The following is a 23,319-nucleotide window of genomic DNA, read 5'->3' as shown; positions in this document are numbered from 1 at the left end:
ATCACGACCCAGGAGACTGAACCATATGTCACTCAGGAGGGGATTAAATAAAAGTTATGAATTATGAATAAACTAAGACAGTAAAGCACTCTTCAGAGAGAGAGACAGAGAGAGAGAGAGAGAGAGAGAGAGAGAGAGAGAGAGAGAGAGAGAGAGAGGGAGAAACACAGACAGTGAGAGAGAGAGAGAGCGAGCGAGCGAGAGAGACAGAGGCAAAGACAGAGAGAGAGAGAAAGTGAAAGAGACAGATTAGCATAAGTTTAGCTATAACTACAGCCCAAACATCATTTAATGGCTTTTCAGGCAATCAAGAAACTTCTGATTTATTCCAGTCTACTAAAAACACATTCGGATAAATAAATCCAACATCCAAATAGTCTTCAGCTCTAAAAGCACTGGAGTTAATAATTCAACAGCTGTATAAACTTACTTGTCTTCTTTGTTGCGATCGACAGCATAAAACTGCTTCCTTAACCACCTGAATGGAAGAAAAAAGAAAATATGTTTAGGAAATTATATTGGTTTCCTTGCACAAAATAAACAATAAAAAAAAAAAAAAAAAAAAAAAAAGTCTTAAATAAAGAACTCTGAATATGAAGTCGGATATTAAACCATACCATGGGCTAACAATTCAATTTTGTTTCGACTTCCTTTAAAACCAGGAAGTAAAACATTCCAGGATAAGAATCAGAGATTCCAGATTCACAATCCTGAAATCAGGGTTATCTTAAAGAAAACAGTTTCAATTTCCCCCTTTCAGCTCAATTGCGGCCGCTTCGAGGCTAACGTAGCGAACATATAAAGGAACCGGTTCAGCATCAAGAGAACAACGGACACACACTCGCCTCAAAAGTAACTCGCCAACACCATTCGTACTTAAACATGATCAAACCATCACTAAACGTGCATTAAAAATAAATAGAAATGTACAAAAATTTCTACACGTCTAACGTCTAGCTCCACCTTCGAAATTTAGGCCACGCCCCCTACGGGAGTAGCTACATTAGCTGTTTGTGAAAATTCAACACGAAAGAAACAAACACCAAACATAACTGTCCTTATTTACTGACTAAGTCTTGGTAAAAACTCGTTACAGGCTGAAGCACTCCTTTCAAAGATGAATGATCGGAGGTCAAAGGTCGGTAGGAAGTACAGACCGTTCTATCTGCAGAGGAGTGGGGGAGCGCAGGGTGTCGGCCACCAGCCAGTTCAGACCCTTCACCCACATGGACATCTCCTCGTCTGACGTGGCTAAAACAAACATACACAAGTTAGTCAGAGTGTCTGTGTGTCTACACATGAGCATGACTACAGTAACCCATTCACTGATAATTATATGCTGGAGCTGTGGTGTACGTGTGTGGACATGTTTCCATATCTCGGCAAGGTCCAAATGTCCTCACAAGGGTAGGATTTTTGATTTTGTGGGAAAATGGCTGGTCTTCATGAGGAAAAAAGGATGTGTGTGTGTGTGTGTGTGTGTGTGTGTGTGTGTGTATATTGTATTATGTGTGTACCTACCTGCCAGACTGAGGGATTTGAGGCGGAACTCGGTGCCATAGAGAATGACGAAGCAGTGTGCCTGGTCAGGTCTGACGGCCGAGTCCTCCACATAACGCTCGAAATCCCGAGACTTCTGTCCCGTCCGGATCTCCTTAATCTCCCGAATATCAACTGCACAGGACAAAACACGTTAAACACGTAACGCTGGTTAAACACGTTAAACACGCAACGCTAACTAGTATCAAGAATTGAATTTATTTAACTCTCTAACAGCATATCGAGTATGAGTAATAGAACACCTATTAAGAGATATTGTGCTCTTATAGGAAAACAATCCACTGCTCTGAAGATGTCGGAAAACTTTACCGCTGATGTTATATAAAAACACGGCCTCACAGAGACGAACGATTAGAACGCGCTATATTTTAAAACCCGTTCATGTAGCGTATCCATCATACACGTCCTTATGAATGAGCCGTCGTTATAGAAACGATACCGTATATATTAGAACGAGCGTGTTAAGATAAACCCGTGATTTGTCATATAAGGATTAACACGCAGCAGACCATCTTGTGTGAAAATAAATAACACACACTGGTGGGGTATGATGAAACCACAACGTGCATCGGAGCGCGTCTAACCACCCCCCCCAAGGTGCATTATTTTTGTACAACTACACGGTCAGTTGTGTGTGTGTTACTGCATTCCAGTCCTACTGCGAAGTTCATATTTATGACATTCACGTCACTTTGGTCGGAGCGAGATGGCGGTGCACATTCTCTTAACTACAAAAACATACAGCAAGGTTTTTTTGGGGGTGTTTTTCGTTTTTGTTTTTTTTAATCTCTGCTTCTAGAAAATGAAGAACAAAAAATAAATAAATAAATAAATAAATAAAATTGGCTGTGTTTTGCTTTTTTTTTTTATGTTTTTAAACAATTTATGAAGCCACTGTAAACTTTACCGTTACATATTATATGGTAATTGTACAATTCCATCGTGTTGTGTGCAGGAAATTAGCTCGTTTTATCGTAAATAAAAAAGCCTGACACTAACGTCCAGCGTATACCAGACACATAACTGAAACCAGCTTCTGAGACGAATGATATAAACATCCAATTTCAACAAATTTACCACCAACTAGAAACGATGCGTCCATTGATTCCACCATGTTTTCTTCCCGACCCCGAGTTCACCCGTTCGTAATTACAACTCTGTGGTGTGCGATCAACGATGTTCCCGACGTGACTTGAACGCACCGTTATTCCACTTATACCACGGCGATTTGCCAATGATTACGATGTTTAACGTATTAATGAATGATATGTCGCTTATTTTAACGGTTTATACTTCTAATCAATGTTGTGGAACATCCAAAAGACAAATTAGTTCCTGTTCTCACTTGCGTTACAGCTGCGATAAAGTCATTCTCTCTCGCTCTCCAAAAAAATTAAAAAAGTAAAAAAATTAAATAAAATAAAAACATCCTGCCATTTTACAGAGAAACCAGAAAGTGTAAACTCATCTGTCCTGAAGACTTTCCCATGTTGGGAAACTTTGCAAACCGCCGTGATTGTTACAAAATGCTAACAACAAGACTCCTGCTTCGTCCCAATGTGCCTTCTATCCGTCCTAAATATCCGAGACCAGAAATGTATTTTGTCTGCTGTTGTTGCTGTGCCGCAGTTTCCGTCTTTCAGAATGTGGCATGAATGTATGAAGGTCAGTACAGTAAGACAGAACCAGTAGCCACGCAGGCTTGTAACCGTAAAAAGTGTGCTTAAAATAGTTTTCATGAGCTTTCCGAGTCCTGAAAGAGCAAACAAAAAACACATTTTCATAGATGGAGGCGTTCCTGCCCCCCCCCCCCGGTAGGAAATTACATCATTAAAACTTTCAAGACCGCAGCGAGTCCTTGCACGGAAATAATCCACACCTTCTGACCAATCAGATTCAAGCATTCAACCATACTGCGATTCATTTTCTTTATATCGACACCAATCAGAATCCACAATTCAACAGTACCGTGGTATAAAAAAAATGAGACTAAAATGACCCAGGGAAATAAGAATCAAGATTCAATCAAAGCCTGTGTGCCGTTTGTTCCAGGCACAACACGTTGTTCTCACATTGTGTTAAGAACACCAGGACATTGTGAACCAACACACACCAGAAACACTCTGCATGTCCACTTTATCATCATGTTCCAGTCACAGAAATGATAAGCCAAATGAACCAGAATGAATAAGGAGGAACTTTTAAGAAATGTCAGTACATGCACCCACACGGTTTTGTTACGCATTTTCTGAAGTATTCCAGATAAAAAAAAATCAGATGTCTAGCAGATATTCTTAGGCCACCACAAAGCTAGGCACTGACAACACAGCTAATGCTAGTCAGGTAGCTAACATAGCTAAGATTGTGAACAACTACAAATACTGCAAAAAAGTTAGCTAGCTAACTTAACATGAGCTAACCAGACAGGATTTCTTACAGGAATATTAAGGTACGTTCATAATGTTCAGTAATAATACTAGCTAACAAACATTACATATGCATATGAACAACACTGAGAATTATAGTGAATTATTATTATTAAATAAAACTATTTAGCTGCCCAATATAAGCTAACTTGATTTTTGTAATATTCCTTGCTGCTCATAAACTTCAACACCAAGGCTAGATAGCGAACATGAGCTAACCTGAAGGAATTTCTAAGCCATATTCATATGCAGCATTAAGATATTATTATTAGATAATACTATTTAGCTGCCCAATATAAGCTAACTTGATTTTTGTAATATTACTGGCTGCTCATAAGATGAAACACCCAGGCTGGATTACCAACATGAGATAACCTGACAGGATTGCTACCGATTTTCATAGATGGCTTAAAAGTCTATTTTTCACTGCTAATGCTAGCAAATATGAGCTAACTTGACAGGTTTTCAAGACTTTTAAGCCATATTTATGTGTTCTCAACCTTCAAATGCTAACCAGATGGCTAGTATGAGGTAAACGGCAGGGCTTTATGTAGCATTCATAATCTTATCTCCTTATGCTAGCTAGGCAGGATTTCTGACAGGAAACAGCTAATGCAAGTTAGCTGGCTAATAGGAGATAACCTGTTACCAATATTACCAAGCCATATTCACAGACACCAATCATCTTCACTGCTAATGCTAGCTAGCGGCCTAACATGAGCTAACGTGACAGGATTTCTGACAGGAATTTTAAGCCATACTTATAAAATGTTCTTAAATCCTCACTGCTAACAGTGGCTAGGAGCATAAGCTAGCATTTTCAGACTGGATTTTCACAGCATCTATAGAGGTTCATAATCTTATCTCTGATGCTAGCTAGCTAACAGGAAGTAAACTGACAGTATTTTTTTTTTTTTTTTTTTTTTTTAAATACAGGAACAATGAAATGAAATATTTATTTTAAAACCAATAATAGTCAGAAAGCTGATATTTTATGTGACTGATGACTGTATACAGTTTCACTAGTGCTGGGGAGAACAGGAGAGAGAGAGAGAGACAGAGACAAGAGAGAGAGAGTGTGTGTTCGCTGTTCAGGTGTTAACACATATCTGGCACCAGAAGTGCCTCACACACACAGCCTGCCTTTCAGCAAGCGTCCCAGGATAGAACACATCATCTAGTGAAGGCCACAAGCACGTGTGTGTGTGTGTATATATATATTGTATGTGTATGTATATGTATATATATGTATATATATATATATATATATATATATATATATATATATATATATATATATATATATATATATATATATATATATATATAATATATATATGACATACACGCTGAGGGTGTTGGAGAGTGTGCATCGCAAAGGGGTTTTGTCTGAATACGAGCGTGCAGGCCTCACATATAAAAGCAGTTTAACATTAAACCATGACCTGATCTAACCGCGAGAGTGTGTGTGCGCACACGCAAGAAAGTGAGTGTGTGTGTGTGTGAGAGAGAGAGAGAGAGAGAGAGAGAGAGAGAGAGAGAGAGAGAGAGAGAGAGAGAGAGACTGTGCACTCTCATGCTGACTGGCTGTAACTTAAACTCAAAGCTTTCATGGTTTAAAGATGGCCGCTAGACATGCGCCAATATAAACTCTCCATAGCATAATAATCGCTCTTATATTTCATCACGGTTTACGATATTACGAGGACGGTATTACAGGAAATCTACGTATTCCACCCGAAATCTTTTCCGTAGATTAAACCTAGCTTGTATATATGAGCTAGTCATGATTTGTATCGGCGGTTTTTCCATCAGCCGAATCCTGTCAAGTCATAACGTTACCATAACAACCGCGTGTTTTCTTAACCTCTTACATTATGCTAAACGAGCTAGGTGGGTTAGCACAGAGGGTACTACATCGTCCCCTAATCTTCGATATAATTGGTTCATCGCTAATTGTGACGAGTTTGTGACCAACATAGCCACATACACAAAGTCTGTGTTTTGAAAATAAAACAATCTGAATTAGAGATGTGTTAACATATTTGATAAAACACACTAAAACCTTTTTTTTTTTTTTTTTTTTTTAAGCAAACTGCACACGGGAGAAAGAGTGTAAGTTTCTTTCTCACTCCCTCTTCCACCTGCCATTCTAACCACACTTCCTGCGCTTCAACACCTACAACCACAGAGCTGTGTGTCTTATCACAGCTAAGAAAAGACTCTACCAAAGAAACATGCAAATAGAAAAAAGAGCGAGATCAATCCATAACACACGCACACACACGCACCCCTCAACAGACAAAAACAACCCCGAGATGAAAACAGTGTGTGTGTGAACTCCTTCTTAAAAGGAACGAAATATTTTTTCAAAACGAGGCAGGTTTTTCCAGAAACGTCAAGGATCTTCCAAAATCCTCACATGCCGATGGAAATCCAACACGAAACACGGAAATCCCAGAACTCAAAATAGCGCAGAGTTCGATTGAAAAATATTACGTTTGCCTCGGTTTACAAATGTCAAGCCTGCTTACTGGATAAACAGGAAGTAGGAAAAACACACGGTCATGCTGTTACAGGAAAATAATCAAAACAACTGCTTATTGAACTGAACTGAAATGGATTATTTTCCTATAACAGCATGCTTTAAAGTGTTTTATTCCTCTTACACTACGGCAACGTGCCCAAGATTACAATTTTCTCTTTATTCAAGAATGACACAGCATACTTTTTATCCGTTTAATGTTATCAGACATCCAGAAAACAAGTTAGTTCATGTTCTTAGTTACGTTATAGCAGCTATAAATATCGTTCCCTCACCAGACTCATATCTCTCATCTCTCTCCAAGTCCAAAAAAAAAACCAGAGCAACCGCAAACTCCTCTGTCCGAAAAGACGTTGGAAAACCTAAAGTTAAAGCTTTACATCTGACACTGGAGACTCCTTCCATAAACGCTAAATAAAAGCATTTCTCCTTAAAGAAAACTGCACCGTATCAGAGTTGATAAATTTTTTTCTTCGATAAATAACGCTACACGAGACTCTCTCAGGCCTCAAGATATTTCAACCAGTAGCTGCTGTTCTTCGGCTAACTACGAATTAAACCGTGTAACGAAATCTTATTCTACTAGGGTTGTCACGATACCATAAACATACCTTACGATACTATACCAGCTGAAGTATCACGATATCAACTAGTTTCACGATACCGTTTTAATTCATAATTCGGATCTACAAAATGAACCAAAACTCGCAGAAATACGTAGATATAAACCTCAAGAACAGTCGTACAGCTGGCAAAGAGACACGTATTTCACCTACTGTTACCTAGAGCGATGAAATCACGCGAACGGAAATTGTCCTCCTTGAACTACGAATGAACCCAACATTAGGAATAAATAACAGAATTTGGAAATGAACCCCCAGTAAATAAATAAATAAATAAATAAACAAACAAATAAATAAATAAAATCATATAATTGCTCGCTTACTAGCAAACATGGCGAATTTTAGTACTTGCACCCAGCGGTTAGCATAAGCGTAGCTTGCTCCGGCGAATTTTATTATTCACACACAGCGGTGAGCGTAACTTTTTCTCGCTTACTAGCAAACAGGAAATCTTCAAAAGATTGAGGTAAAGAATTTAGGTGTCACTAACCTTTGCGTATTCTGCGAATGCAGCAAGACGTGTCGTTTTAGCGAAAATAATATGAACTACCATGCATACAACGTTAGTTGCAGTACTACTGTATCGACGGCGCCGCCGTCTAAATATACAGTTGGATCGGCGATATTTTGAAGCTTTAGCATCACGATATTACCGTAGTACCGGTATACCGTGCAACTCGATTCTACATTCTCATTAACAAAGGAGTATTTCTTCACTCGCATTTTATAAAACAAAATCAATAACAAGAAGATTTATCTCCATTTATCCTGAAAGCAGGAACATCCTGAGGAGAGAACAGCTCGTGAGTCGACTCTCAACGTTCACATGAAAAGAGTCGACTCGTTCGTCAATGACACGTCGCTAGCTTCTTCACGGCCACTGTCAGCATGCAGATGTTTTGTTTCTGTACTTCAGGAAGCATACGGAGTGCAATCGAAATCTCAAACGCATCAAAGAAACTGAAAGCCATCGCTGTCAGCTGTGTTTGGGCCCAAGCAGCAGCCAGCGACCGTTAGATATCAGATTACATGTGGGTTTATGTACGGCATTTAGATACACACACACGCGCATGCATGCCTGCACGCACACACACACTTCAGACTCATCCAATAAACAAGAAGGAAAAAGACTAAAGCTGCATATGAAAATCTTATTTTTCCTCATTGTTTTAAAACAAGTAGAAACGTGACGTGATCGTTAACCGAGCCGAGCGCATGACTCAGTTCAGCAGATCATTTAAATTTCCTTTACGTGTTGGCTACATAAGCATCATATCTCCAGTGTACATTTAAAAATATATATTATATATATATATATATATATATATATATATATTATATATATATATATATATATATATATATATATATATATATATATATATATATATATATATATATATATATATATATAGGGTAAAGCTAAGCTAAACTGAACAAAAGTGCAAGTGTGAAACCAAACCTTACACAACAGTCTAAAACTAAATAAACCAGACCTCAAACAAGTGTAAAATTAAAACAAAACGAAAGGGTGGAACTAAATTAAACTACAAACTAAACTGTAAAACTAAACGACATTTTAAGGTGTAAAGCGTAAACGCTACTGTAAAACAAAACAAGTGTACAACTAAAAAAAAAAAAATAAAAAAAATAAAAAAAAATGCACAAAACCACAAACTAAAGTGTAAAACTAAACTAAACTGTCAAATGAAATGACAATTTAAAAAGGTGGAAATTGTAAACTCTACTGTAAAATCGATCAAAACACAACTAAACACTACACTACAAACTAAATGAACATGTAAAACTAAACTAAAGTGTGCGTGTAAAACTAAATTTCTTTTAGGGTAAAAATTGAGACATTTCTCGGTTTCCTGTGGTTTACGTGCATCATTTTCAACATGCAGATGTGTCGTCGTCGTCCCCCCCCCACACACCCCCCAATAAGGATGCACTTTTAGCTGTTCAAAATATTAACATACGAATGAAAACCGTGTTCGCAGCCACGTGTAAAAACGTTTTTCATGGGAACTGGATCGGTGACGAACTGACAACTTTCGGCGCGTTTTCACACCGATTAAATCCGCCTGCTGAGTCTGAATCAGAGTGAAATCGATACTTTTCGTTCGTTTGCTCTTTGGTTTACTCTCACGCTGCACAGAATACGCAAACTAAAAAAAAGAAAGAGGAAAGAAAAAAAAAAACACAAAAAAAAATCGAAAAGTTACTAAACCTTTAGCCAGGCGTATGTAGAAACCCACCAGAGCACTGAGAACACGTAGCCGGGGGAAATAAATGATTGGGTAATTATAGAAATGAGCGGTTTAAAATATTGTGTGTGACATGAGATCCAGAGGTGAGGACCGCTCTGTACTTTGGCTCAGTTTAGCAGCTCACACGTACAAAAAAAAAACAAAACAAAAAAACCCCTCGCCACAACACGAAACCCACGGCATGTTCGATTCCCTTCCTGCACGCGAGTCCAATCGTGAAGTCTGAGAACATCATGACGTGACTCTAGACGCTTACGTCGAGTCCGTTCTTGTAACGCTAATGCGGTGTAAATTAGAACTGATTTTTTGGGGGCTCTGAATGACGAGGCGAATACATGTCTCTTTTCTTAAAAACAGCGGAGTGAGTGAATTTCCAAACACGCTGGCTACAGAAAGTGTCAGGCTAATAACGCTTTTCCGGTCTCCTTTTCTTTCCTTACTGAAATCTTCACACACACCCTTCCTCCTCGCGCAAAGCCGCGGTGGACGTTACAGTGGACGCCATGTTCCTTTCGCTCTTCTAAACCCTGCACTTGTCTGCTAACCATACTGAAGATTAAAATGCAGTCATACTGAAAGTTCTACAGATAAACATATGCTTATTTTGGTGGAAACCATTCTCCAACACACACACACACACACACACACACACACACACACACACACACACACACTGCAGTCTGCGGGCTGACTGACCAGTCTGATCAGGGCAGCAGGAAACACAAAATTGCACAGTGCAGCCGTGGCCTTCCCTGTCCCTCTCTCTCGCGCACACACATACACACATTCGTCTGTACCCAACACCCAGAACCTTGAGGCTGCCCTGTTACAAAGCATCCATATTAGCCAGGGCTTCTAGCTTCTCCTAGGCGTCACGCGTCCACCATATTGGAAAGGTCAGGATTCACTCACTCGCCAGCGCATGTCTATAAGAGATGTGTGTCTCAGCCCTGCTAGAATCCACTGCACCTCCCTAGCTTGAGCCTATTTCCATGAAATGGTCCACAAAGCAGCGGGATAATTTGTAGCAGCGTTAAGGTAGACACTGACAGACGGGAGACGAGCCGCTAGCTGCTATCGAGAGATCCGCATCCACCACAGCTCTCGGTAATAAATCCGTGCAGAAATCCAAGGCAATTCTACTTAACATCAAGCTAGCGATAAACTTCCGCCTAAAATCCTTCATTTATTTTAAATGTATTTATTTTTTGACGTTTCAGTGACTCCTGAACTGAAATTCTGTCCACAGCTTTGAAGAAACCCCTGCCGATTAGCTCGACCCTGAAGCTAGGTCGGTTTTGTACACCATCGCTAGTGCGGACATCGTATATGTGAACACCCGTAACGAGAAGCTGACCGGACGCTACAAAACTCCTCCCCTTCGATTAGCGGTCTTATTCGTTTTCGTTCATTTTAGTGCGTCTAGTGGTTTTTGTTAGCAAAACCTCACCTTTCATTTGCTCATCACGATTAGCCGCGTTGAAACCCGTTAAATAACCACGAGATCGGAGGGCAGCGTGACCCGGACGCCGACAGAGAAGTAAACCGGTACTCTGCTGAACGCTCTGACCTGAGCACCAAGCAGAAACACCACCATCTTCCCCTTTCTCTCTCACACACACACACACACACACACACACACACACACACACACACGACACACAACGCGCGCGCGCACGTGGATTTCTGCTAAAGGGAACTCCAGTCTCGTTTTCGTTTTTAATTCATTGTTTTCAAAGATGACTGTGCTTTCTTGGGTGTGACGCTTTCGGGTTTATTTCCCCATGCTCGCGGGATCGGATCGAGGTCTGGGGAATCCGGAGGCCGACTCGACACCTCGAACTCTCAGTCATGTTCCTCAAACCGTTCCTGAACAGCTTGTATAGTGCATCGGGGAGCGTTATCTCGCTGAACGCCGTTACCGTGAAGGCGTGTACTCGGTCTGAAACGGTGTTTAGGTAGGTGGTGCGTGTCAAAGTAACTTCCACGTGAATGCCAGGACCCAACGTTTCCCAGCAGAACATTGTCAACGGCTCACCATCCTGGTGCCATCGAAGAACACACACCCAGCCGTCCACATGATGTAAAAGAGAACACGGAGCAATGGAAGAAGACGGTCTGGTCTTGATGAATCACGGTGCGGTTCTGACGCCCACTGTAGGAGTTTCGGTGGTGTACAGGGGGTCAGCATGGGCACTCTGACCGCTCTGCAGCTACGCAGCAAGCTGTGACGCTCTGTGTGTTCTGACTCCTTTCCATCAGAGCCAGCATGAACCTTTTCAGCAGTTCGCACTTCAGTAGATCTTCTGTGGGATCGGACCAGACGCTCGGGCCTTCTCTCCTCACGCACACATCACTGAACCTTGTACGCCCACGACCCGGTCTCCGGTTCACCGCTTGCTCCTCATCGGAGCACTTTTGGTAGGTATTAACCACTGCATACCGGGAACACCCCACAAGACCGGCTGTTTTGGAGATGCTCCGATTCAGACGTCCCGCCATCACAATTCGCCCCATGTCAAAGTCGCTCGGGTCCTTACACCTGCCCATTTTTCCTGCTTCCAACACGTCAACTTCAAGAACTGACTGTACACTTGCTGCCTAATAAATATCTCCCACCGTTCCACCGCAACAAGATAATCAATATCATTCCCTCCACCCGTCCGTGGTTTTAATGTAACGGCTGGTCGGTGTAAAACATCAAAACCAACGTAAAAAACTTTTGTTTTTTTTTTCAGCCACTCACAGGAAAGGCTACTTTTCCCCGCTGTGAATCCCACATGCTTCACTTGCGACTTCACTTACATGAAATTTGCATTTTTGACCTTCTCAAATACTATAAACAAATAAATAAATACATACATACATACGAACAACGAACGTGACGTGTATAAGTCAAATATACGGAATTCTTAAAACATACTTAAGATGGCGTTTATTGGTGTATTAATACGACAATGTCAGTCTACTTCTTTTTTTTTTTAATAGTTATTTTTCATTACCATCATCATAATATTTATTCGTTCCAATTTTTAGTTCCAAATCATGAGCATCAACACACACACACACACACACACGCACACACACGTTTAAGCAGGATTCACTTTTAAACACCTCGTCAGTCCACCCCGCTGAGCTGGGGAATTTCACTGGGAAATGCCACTTCCTGTCACAGCAGCGCTGAAAGCGGGGTAAAGTGCCGCTAACCGTGCCAACACGCTTCCAACAAACACAAATAAAGCAGAAGGTGTGGCCAGAACAGTCAGCGAGTGAACTGAATCTCAGGTCGAGGTATAAAAATAAAAACCACAAGCGCTAAACGTGGATTGGAAAGTCCACGTATCCAGTCCTGGTTACGCACGGCGTGAAGATCTCAGCCCAAACTCGGTCCACTCGTTACCGAGATACACAACAACGTGATATTTATGCAAATATTTCCTCAAATAAATTCCAATCATCATCATCATCATCATCATCATCATCATCATCATCATCATCATCATCATCTAGATGGAAGAGAATCTGCTAGAAACTAGCGAGCGACAAAGCAGCGAGTGAGCGTTTGTTTTTCCACGTACGCACGCGTGTGACACGAGCGCCACCATTTCAGCAACAATGCGACCTTTCGCACCGAGACTATCGCAACTCTGTGCAAATTAGGACCGACCGAACCGATCGACCGGCTCGAGTGATTCCGACGGCCGCCGCGGTCCGAAGTTTCTTCAGTTCTCTGCTGTTCAGTTCCTGTTTACTGTTTGACTCCACAAAAAAAAAAAAAAAAACCACCTCTCGTTAAACGTGTACAGAGACGTGACGAGACAAGTCGGTGCGCCTGCCGGGCGTGCGTAGCTAGCCTGCGATTTGTGTGACGCGTAATGTGATCTGTGGTTAAACCGATTAGCTTTAGAAGAGACGCATCATGTTTGATGCTACACAGGCCACGCCCACAGCAGACAAGCAACACCAGCCAATCATCATCATCATCATCATCATCACTTGCTAATATTTGACGTTTTCAATTTTGCGCTCTAAAATATTTTTTTTTTACCCGTGACGACGCAGTGTTCCGCTCTCCGTAGAGGCGTGGCCAAAACATCACTCCCATCCTTCACCGGGTTATTTATTCCCCTTCGATAATACTCCGGTGAACTGAAATGTGCCAGGGTAAATAAACACTGCTTTATTAGCCACGTTTGCTTGTTTTGTTTAAATACATCATGGATACGATCCTGACCCCGGTCTTGTACACGCCGGATTTTCCCGGACTCGGCGTGAGCGGCGTCTCACTGCAACACTTCTCCTTTCGTATCCCCGGGACCGAGCGAGCCACAAACACGGAATAAAGAACAGGGATGCAGCTTTCAAAACACACGGACGGGTTCCTCCTGCGGCGTGTAACTCGAAACCCTCGTGTGAGCACGTGGAAAGGGAATCATACCCGCTGCTGCCGCCATCACTGCAGCGTGTCCTCCGCAGAAGATTTAAACACAATGAAGAAAATGACTATGTTTAGGCCAGACTCAACACCTTAGATTTAGAAAAAAAGTCTGTTTTGTTTTAAGATTTAATAAATAAATAAATAAATAAATAAATAAATAAATAAATAAATAAAACCCTATATTTTGTATGAATGATCATTTTGGTGTACAAAAACATTATAAATATTAACTTATTATAACAACATTTACTCCTTTTTTTAAAAAAAAGTGTGCGTTTTTACTCGAGGCGTTGCGACACAGACGTTTTCAAGGCACGTGAGATCTATCCGACTCGGCATTCACGCTCCATGCAATCTGAAGTCAGTAAAGAACATCTAAAGAAGCTGGAGATGCGTATAAATGACGTACGTAGGAAAGGGTTAACTTATCGGAAGCGTAACACAGTCGGCTTGCGCCGTATCGATTTTTCCCCCGCTCGTGATTTTCCAGTTTAAATAATCACGCTGAACAATTTAGGCCCGAGACAGGAAAACGAGCATCTCCACCATTTCAGGTTTAAGGACAGAACGGCAGCGTGTAATGATATTACAGCTGTGCAGTTGCTTAAATTTTTTATTTATTTATTTATTTATTTATTAATTAAAGGCTGGATAGTGGATTTTTAGGTGATTTTTTTTTTTTTTGCAGTAACACAAAAACAGTGAAAGAAATAACTAGCAATTCATTAAAATTGTTCATAGATTTAAAACTGCTGTCCATTTGTCTTTTTCAGATTCGAAAACTGCTTAAAACGTGTTGCCGGGGGTTCATTGTTTATTTATTTATTTCTCGGCTGAATAAATATAATGACATGGTGTTAGCTATCTACAGCGCCTTCCACTAATATTGGCACGCTTGGTAAATATGAACAAAGAAGTCTGTGAAAAACCAGAATAGAGCTTTTTGGTAATAAACACAGAGGTGGTTTTGAGCACACAGAGAGGTAGCCGTATGGAAAAGTCCCTCATGCCCACGGTTAAATATGGAGGAGGATCTTTAATGTTTTGGGCTGTTTTTCTGCAGAGGACCTGGACATTTTGTTAGGATCCATGGCATCATGGACTCCATCAAATATCAACAGATATTAAATGAAAACCTGACTGCCTCTGACAGAAAGCTTCAAATGGGCCGTGGTTGGATCTTCCAGCAGGACGATGATCCAAAACATCATCAAAATCAACACAGAAATGGTTTACTGACCACAAAATCAAGATCCTGCCCTGACCATCCCAGTCCCCTGACCTGAACCCCATAGAACACCTGTGGGGTGAACTGAAGAGGAGAGTCCACCAGCGTGGACCTCGACATGTGAAGGATCTGGAGAGATTCTGTACGGAGGAACGCTCTCAGATCCCTCGCCATGTATTCTCCAACCTCATCAGCGTTATAGGAGAAGACTCAGAGCTGTTATCTCGGCAGAGGGAGCTAGCACAAAGTACTGACTAAAAGGGTGCCAATAATTGTTACACACCTATATTTAACAAAAGAGATGTTTTTTGATAAACCCGTGTTGTGTTTGATATCCATGACAGCAGAGTATTTTTGTGAAGTTTTTTTTTTTTTAAACAAAAGATCGAAAGGTTAAACAATAAAGACAAATTTTCAGCCTTCTTTGCTCGTATTTAGCACCACGGGCGCCGTCCGTAACGAACGCAGTGAACTGATGTTAGCGATACGCGTGTCTAAATGCTAGCTCGGTCGAACACGCGCTGATTAAATGTTATTCCACATTAATCAATCAAAACAGGGGAACTCAAAGGAAGAGAAGGGGGCGGAGCTTCCAAGAGGTTTTTTTTCCCTAGTTTTTTTTTTTTTGACGGAAAGCAAACACGATCACGTAAATAAGGAACGTTCGAAGCTCAGAGGCGGGGGGGGGGGGGGGACGACTAGCAAAGTAATCCAGACAGAAATGTGCCGTAACGGCCCTCGTTTCATAAACAGATCCGATCCAGCTGAGGCGCAACGTGGCTCTGCTTTATTTCGTTACAGCTACATCATTTTTTTTTTATTTTATTTTTTTTTATAAATCTCCACACTTCAGACGTGTGCATCACGTGACCCTGCGTTCGACTTCTGTCAGAGCCACCACGAGCCGAGAGAAAGGAGGGAAAGAGAATCTCACACGGGCCATTTTTCCTGCTCGGCTGCTGCATCCGGAGCAGAGTGCAGCTGTGTGTGAGGCATCCTGCTCTCGCTCTGTCTCGGTGCGCGCGCGTGTGTGTGTGTGTGTGTGTGTGTGTGTGTGTGTGTGTGTATATAGACAGCCAGCTGCTACACAAAGGCCTACATGACGTTTGCAGCCTGTTCCGTACAGAGCTGTGCTCCGAAAACAGTCACCTTTCTGCAGAACAGGGTTAGAGACGAGCGATACGACGAAAAACATCACAATACTGAAGAGATCATGCATTCTGTTGGTTCTTGTTACGTTTTTTTTTTTTTTTTAATCAAAACCGTCATTTCAATGACGACAAAAACAAACAAACAAACAAACAAAAAAACCAAGAAGAAAAGTCAAGCAACGGCGTTTTAATTCCACACTCGCATCCCTGTGACTGCTCTCACACAATCGGCATGTGTACAGAAGTGCGCGTGACACGAGATCAACACTAATCATACTCTAACCTCATTTCTCACACTGTCCCGTCACGTGTAGTCACGTCTAAACATGTCCGGGATTTTTTTTTTTTTTTTATAAAAAGGTGAAAATTACATCAACGTTAAACAGTAGCTGAAGTTAGCATCCGACACGTACAAGTAAAACGTCTAAAAGTTACACGTTTATGTCTGAAACGTTCGGGGTTCCCCCCCGGATGACAGAAATGGTCTCTCTACAGACCTACAGCGCATCCCGTAACGAGCAAACGTTAGAAAGATGCCAAAACGGACGCGTTCGTTCACAGAACTCGCTCGACTCGTCCACCAGCTTCCTCTAAGCACAGATAAACACGTGACGTCAGGAGGAACAGCGTCACATGCCCCAATAACGATCTGACGCGAACGCTCGACGTTCCTCACGTTAAACCCATCTCTCACGAGTAGAATCACCCGGATCCGTTCTTCCCGGCTCGCACGTCGCCGTCTGTAAAAATTTAACGAAGGTAAAAAAAAAAAAACGATACCGTATATTAACTCTACGATTCTGGATTTTATGAGACGCGCCGTATGTATTTTTTTAAAACGTACAGAAATCACGACGTTCAGCTCAGATGTCTTCTCTTAGGGGAAACGAATAGGGTCCGCGAGTACCCGGGACGTCCTGCTTTCGCGTCGCCGTCGGCCATGTCGGATCGGGCGGCGCGACACGTGATGAAGTAATAAAGACCAGGGCGACCGGTTCACTCGCATTTGTGACTGAAAAGTATTTTGTGCGACCGTGAATAAGTATTTATTCGCACCGGTGCGAGTGACCTGTTTGGAGTTGTGTAATACAACTCGGAATAAAAACTACAGGAAGTCCAAAATGCATGTACACCGCGCAACAGTTACTTTCACACCGCTTTTCATCTCCTCAGTCGACCGAACAAGTGTGGAAACACTGCAGAGACGCCATTATGATGACGAGTAACACTGAACATCATCTGCTTCTCTCAACTCCCCGATCTCACAAACCGCCATCTTTCATCGATCCCGCAAAATGACCTGAACCTGCGACCGTGACCTGCTCGTGTAGACACAGCGGCGTCGGGCGGAGTAAATTAATAATAATGCTAACGCTACAAGGTGGGTTTAATTCAAACTTCTTTATTAAATAATTCCTCACCGATCACGATCAAGATTAGAAACTGTTCGGTGTGTAAACATACAGTACACTGCCGCTCTCCCTTCCCCAACACTAATAGTGCTTTCACTTCATTTAAACTCCCGGTTGCCAGATATCACCAGAAAAGTCAACTCCAGTTTCCATGTTTTGATTTAATCCCCCCAAAAACACAATATTATCAGCAGACATGGCAACACTGTACTGGGGGAACCCATCGAAAACTGATAAACAAAAAACTAATAAAACGTAAAGACAGAAAAATTCCTTAGTTATAAATAAATCATTTAATATATATATATAAAAAAAAAAAAGTTTATAATAACTTCATAAAATATAAATAAAATGATAAATGAAATAATGTTTAATTACTATGGGTTGCATTTAATATCAGTTTGACATTAAGCTTAGTTTGCTACATCCTTAGAAGGTTATTAGTCTTTTTCCGAATACGGATCATGTTTGTGTTCATCTACTTTTAATTAGAACTCTATTGTTTTTAAGATATTTAAAAATAAATATTTCATGCGTGTTTATTTATCAATTAACCAACAGATTTCCTCATTGCTATTATTTTAACTCAATTAACAGTGACCACGAGCAGAGAGCTCACATTTAACTGTTTATGATAGACGTCCTGATTAAAGTTTAAACAAAACAGAAAAAAAAAAGATCGGTATCTGGATCGGTTTCGGCTGTAATAATCCCGATCGGAGCGTCCCTGACGAACACCGTTAAACTGAAGCGCTTTGCCTCTGACGGGTGAATGAACTCACCCAATCACATCCTATATGAGATTATTCCGATATCTACACAATACACACAGAGCGGCTCGAGAACTGACTCCAGCCCGGAACCACGACCGTGGAAACGTCTAATAGACTGCGTTTACATGGACAGCAGTAATCTAATTACTGACCTTATTCTGAATAACACAATAGTGTGATTAAGGTGTGTACGTGTCCGCCACGCACGTCGATAACGCGTCTAAAACAGGAAATACTCCACGTCTTAATTCCATCTGTGTTTACTTCGAGTGTGACTTTAATCAGATTACGGTGATTAAAAATCGCTGTTTACGTGCTAGTTTCTTAATCAGAGTAACCGGGTTAACATCGGATCATCGCTGTCCGTGCGAACGTACTGATAGCGTAGCTTTAAATTTATTTAAGAGGAGCAGACTTCAAAACACTGAACATTGATGTTTATCGTATTTGTTTACAAGGTGGAACAGGTTAACATTGTTTGTTGCTGTTTTTTTTTTTGCATACAGTCTGTCAGACGAACTGAAAATATTACATCGAGTTTATCCGAAGGTAAATTAACGTGTCAAGGCTCACACTGCGTTCCTAAATTCCGTCATAATTGACCAACTCAAGTTCTCTCATGCCTACTTGTGTGTTATATTATAATCGTATACACATTACCGTCTCGTCTTAAATAAATAAATAAATAACTGATCTTCAACAGTGGCCCTAAAGGAAATCGTTACCCTGAACACCGGGGCGATCCGGAGGCGATTCAAAGCCGATACGGTTCTAAAAACGCGTCGTGCGTACGTACTTTCAGAAACGCTTTTTATCCGACAATATATCGGACAGACACCGTAAACAAAGTGTGGCATTAGATGACGGGGTGTAAAATTTTATATATATATGATATTACGACAATCGTTCGACAAACTCTCGTTAGTTCCTCCGGTTGGTTCTTAAACAGCGCGTGACGTCGCCTCGTATATCGCTCAAACCTTTCCATCTTTCTGTTAATCTTAGCGTAACGACACGATACCGGTTTCAGCAAAGTGGATACACTGACTAGATCGGTATCCTGCAGACATAAGGAGAATGCGCAGTATGCAGCGTTTCCAGACAAACAGGTCCTGACTTTTATCCTAAAGCAGACACATCAGAATCAGACACATCAGAGATCGGACGATACCACGCTTTTCTTTTCTGTTGCCCCCAAAAAATTAATTAATTAATCAATTAATTAATTAATTAATACCCACACACCAAGACCTTGAGTGTCAGCTGATTCCGTCGCTAGCTCGCTATTTTTCCTCTTGGAAAACTACTACGCTTTGACGTGATTTTATTAACTGAAACGGCGGGAAAACAATCACGCGGAGCTAAACGCACGACTCCACTGGAATCACGAAGTATAAATACAAACAGTTATTTTAAAACACACCTCTTTTCACCTCTTCTATTTACTACAGGAACAAATTCATTCTTCCCCCCCCCTCAGATATCTGATCCAAAGTTGTTGTTTGTTTTTTTACTTCCGTTGATATCGGCCCGGTTACGATCCTGTCTATCGGATCCGACTAAGAATGATAGAGAATGATCTAACGACGACACGAATAGAATAACACCACAATTCCGCAGCGTTGCCGTAAAGTACGGCCCCCTAGCTGCGATCTCCGGAATGGCTTCTCGTTCTTTGTGTAGATTAGCTTCACGTCGCTGTTTACATAACGGACGGTGTCTTCTTATTGTTTTATTTTAATATTCTGCACACATCTTTTATTTTATTTTGTTTATTTAAGTTCGAAGAAACAGGAACGCGGTTCCGACGACTTCTTATCGTTCGACGTTATTGTCGTAAACGATTAAATAGAAGAAAAAAATAAAACGAGTACCGCAAGACTTGGCATCCGATCTGCTAGCTGGTGACCGCAACAAACGGAGACATCGGACTAGCAAAGAGCCGAGGTCAGAGTGAAGCCATGTTATTAACCGATCGGAACAAAACCAGGAAGTGGAACAGCAGGCGTACGTTAGTGGAACTTTAGCGTACATTCGGTCACGTCCAATCTGTAACGTCCGACTTTAAACAAACGAACGTCCGATCCGTTCAGTATCTGGCGTAATTTCAAAACAAACAACATTCTCCAACGTCAATCCTGTAACGTCCGATCTCGAACATCCATACTGTGACCGCCATCCTTTAATGTCTGATATGTAACAAATTCTATAATGTCCAATCCAATCTGTAATGCCCGATCGCTAACAAAGCCTGTAATGTCCAATCCCTTATGTCAAAACTCTAACGTCCATAAGCAATTATCCATTCTTTGGTATGCAACCTGTATCATCCAGGCCATTCTGTACTGTCTGATCTCTGATGTCCGTTCAGCAGAATCTAATCTCCAACATCCCTTCGGTAACATGCGCATAATGTCGAACATCCATTCAGTAACGCCCCATCTTTCCTATTCAGGAACATCCATTCCATTGTGGAATGTCCAATTCATTCTCTAAAGTCCAATCTCTAAGGTAAATTCCCTCACATCCCATCTGTAATGTCCAATAGCTAACATCCATTCTAATATCCGATCTCTAATGCCCACCGTCACAATTAACATCTAATACGTTACGGAACATCCAAGCCATTCTCTAACGTCAATCCTGTGACATTAGATCTCTAATTTCCAATCCCTAACGTCTAATCTCAAATATCCAACATGCATATTGTAACCTTTCGTTCTAATGTCCGATCTCCAACGTCGAGTGTTAAAATCAACATCTAATCTATTACGCAACATTCAACACATTCCCCAACACCAATTCTATGACGTCCGATCTCGAATTTAGAATCCCTAAAGTCTAATCTTAGACATCTAACGTCCGCTACGCAATTTCTGCAACATCCGATCCATTCCGTAGAGCTCAGTCTCCAACGAAAAGAGTTATGAGCTCATCCAATCAGCTACGAGATCACCGTATCATGACGTTAATGAGTCACAATACTGATATAACATCATATCGTCTCGTACACACACACACACACACACACACACACACACACACACACAGCTACTCACTTTCTCCTTCGATTTTGTCCGTGCCTCTAGTCCATATGATCTGCCTCGTCTCCAGCTTCACCTGAAACGTCCTCCTCTCGGGCCTCTGAGATTTCTTCGAGTAGAACAGCGTGAGCACGGTTCCGAGCTCCAGGTCTCGGTAGACGCTGTTCATCTCCGTGTCGCTCGGCGTCCACGGCCCGGGCCCGTTGGAGAAGAAGGAGGCAGCTGCAGCCATGGCCACTTCCCCCGTTTGTTCTCCTTTTCCCCTTTCAGAACAATTTAGTGGCTCCTGCACCTCCTCCTGAATGGGACACCTACAAAAAAAACAGGCCAGAGGAGGGGGAGAGAGAGAGAGAGAGAGAGAGAGAGAGAGAGAGAGAGAGAGAATTAAACTCAGCCTCCTGGGTTGTTTTTTTCCCCCCTTTACACAAAAACAACAACAAAATACAGAAGAAGAAGAAGAAGAAGAAGAAGAAGAGCCTACACTGAATATAAAGAGTAGCCTGGACAACACATCCACTTTTGAAACAAACAATTACAACATTTTTGACTGTGTGTGTGAGAGCAGCTTTACTTTAAGTGGTGTGTATGTGTGTGTGTGTGTGTGTGTGTGTGTGTGTGTGTGTGAGTGTGTGAGAGAGAGAGAGAAAAAAAAGGTAAAGGTTCTTTAAACCTTAAATCCTATAAACATGACAAAGGTCAGCTTTGTGAAAAACCCACTCAACCAACACACACACACACACACACACGAGAGAGATAATTCTCTCTCTCCCCCTCTCTCACACACACACACACACACAACAGTAGTAATGTTGATTATCTGTAATGCAAAATGTGCCAGTTTGTACATTTACTAATAATAATAATAATAATAATAATAATAATAATAATAATAATTTTGTTGTGTGAAAGCTGACACACTGCTAAGCTAATGGCTAACCTGATCCCAGCCTGTCTGGATGAGCTCCAGCTCCACATTACCTCCTGGGAAGTTTCCTTTCTAAACCAGGATCTGCTCTATTCTTTGTTTGTTTTTTTAAGTGTTTTTTTTTTTTTTTTTTTTTTTTTGTAGGCGCAAATGGATAAAAACTAACTGTGGTGTTGAATGTAGGCCGCGCGGTGTAACATTTCAAAGAAGCAGAACGCACAGAAGTATGGCTGAAGGAGAAAGAAAGAAACAGAAAGGGGAGAGGGAACAGGAGAGGGAGAGGGAATGGGAAAGAGGGAGAGAGGGAGTTAACAGGATTTCTTTTTTTTTTTTTTTTTAAATAAAGAAAGAAGGGAGATTCTCCGGTGTTACCGTGTAGAAAAGCGCGCAGGGAAGACGGACAGACGCGGCGGAGTCTCGGCGCAATCTCAGTCCTGCTGCACATCTCCGGAGCCGCCGCCGAAAATCGCGTCTTTCCTTTATTTCTCTCTCTCCCTCTCCCCCTCTCTCCGCGGGAATTACAGCATGTCTCAGGCCCGAGTCGAGGTGACCGTGTGGGTTTGTTCCTCCCTCGCTTCTCCGTCTGCGCTCCTGCTTTCGCTCGCTGCTACTGCTGCTGCTGCTGCTTCCTCCGGGTTTGCGCCCATAGACTCGGGGGAAACGCGCAGCTCGGATTGAGACGCGGCCGCTACGGCCCTTCCCCCATCCGAGCCCCGCTCACTTCCCACAAAGCGGCCTCTTAAAGGCGCAGAGCATCAAATATAAAACACCTCCTGTACCTGTAACACACACGCGCATGCACGCACGCGCGGGCGACGAGGGTTCACAACGTTCTAGAATGACCTTAAATAAAATGATTATAATTTTAAATCATGTTCTAGAACCATCGTATTCTAGAGCGTCCCGATGACAAGTTCTGGA

General features: G+C 41.7%; 1 protein-coding gene across 4 annotated transcripts in view; it reads right to left on the bottom strand.

Moving 5' to 3' along the window:
* plcg1 (phospholipase C, gamma 1) overlaps positions 1-23,090 on the bottom strand; it is a 58,325-nt gene extending 35,235 nt beyond the window's left edge. Inside the window, exons 1-6 of one of the 4 annotated variants that reach the window (XM_017486793.3) lie at positions 22,771-23,090; positions 22,565-22,628; positions 21,489-21,784; positions 1,522-1,674; positions 1,158-1,251; positions 431-478 (exon numbers count right to left, since the gene is read on the bottom strand). In XM_017486793.3, coding sequence (XP_017342282.1) covers positions 431-478; positions 1,158-1,251; positions 1,522-1,674; positions 21,489-21,705 — 512 coding nt within the window. In that variant the 5' untranslated portion in view covers positions 21,706-21,784; positions 22,565-22,628; positions 22,771-23,090. The other 3 variants (XM_017486792.3, XM_053686450.1, XM_017486791.3) reach the window with 3 other exon arrangements.
* Positions 23,091-23,319: the final 229 nt, after the last annotated feature.

The sequence above is a fragment of the Ictalurus punctatus genome, chromosome 15, assembly GCF_001660625.3.
Source record: "Ictalurus punctatus breed USDA103 chromosome 15, Coco_2.0, whole genome shotgun sequence".
Taxonomy (NCBI): Eukaryota; Metazoa; Chordata; class Actinopteri; order Siluriformes; family Ictaluridae; genus Ictalurus; species Ictalurus punctatus.
The sequence above is the reverse complement of the archived record's forward strand: the minus strand, read 5'-3'. Positions and strand labels throughout refer to the sequence as shown.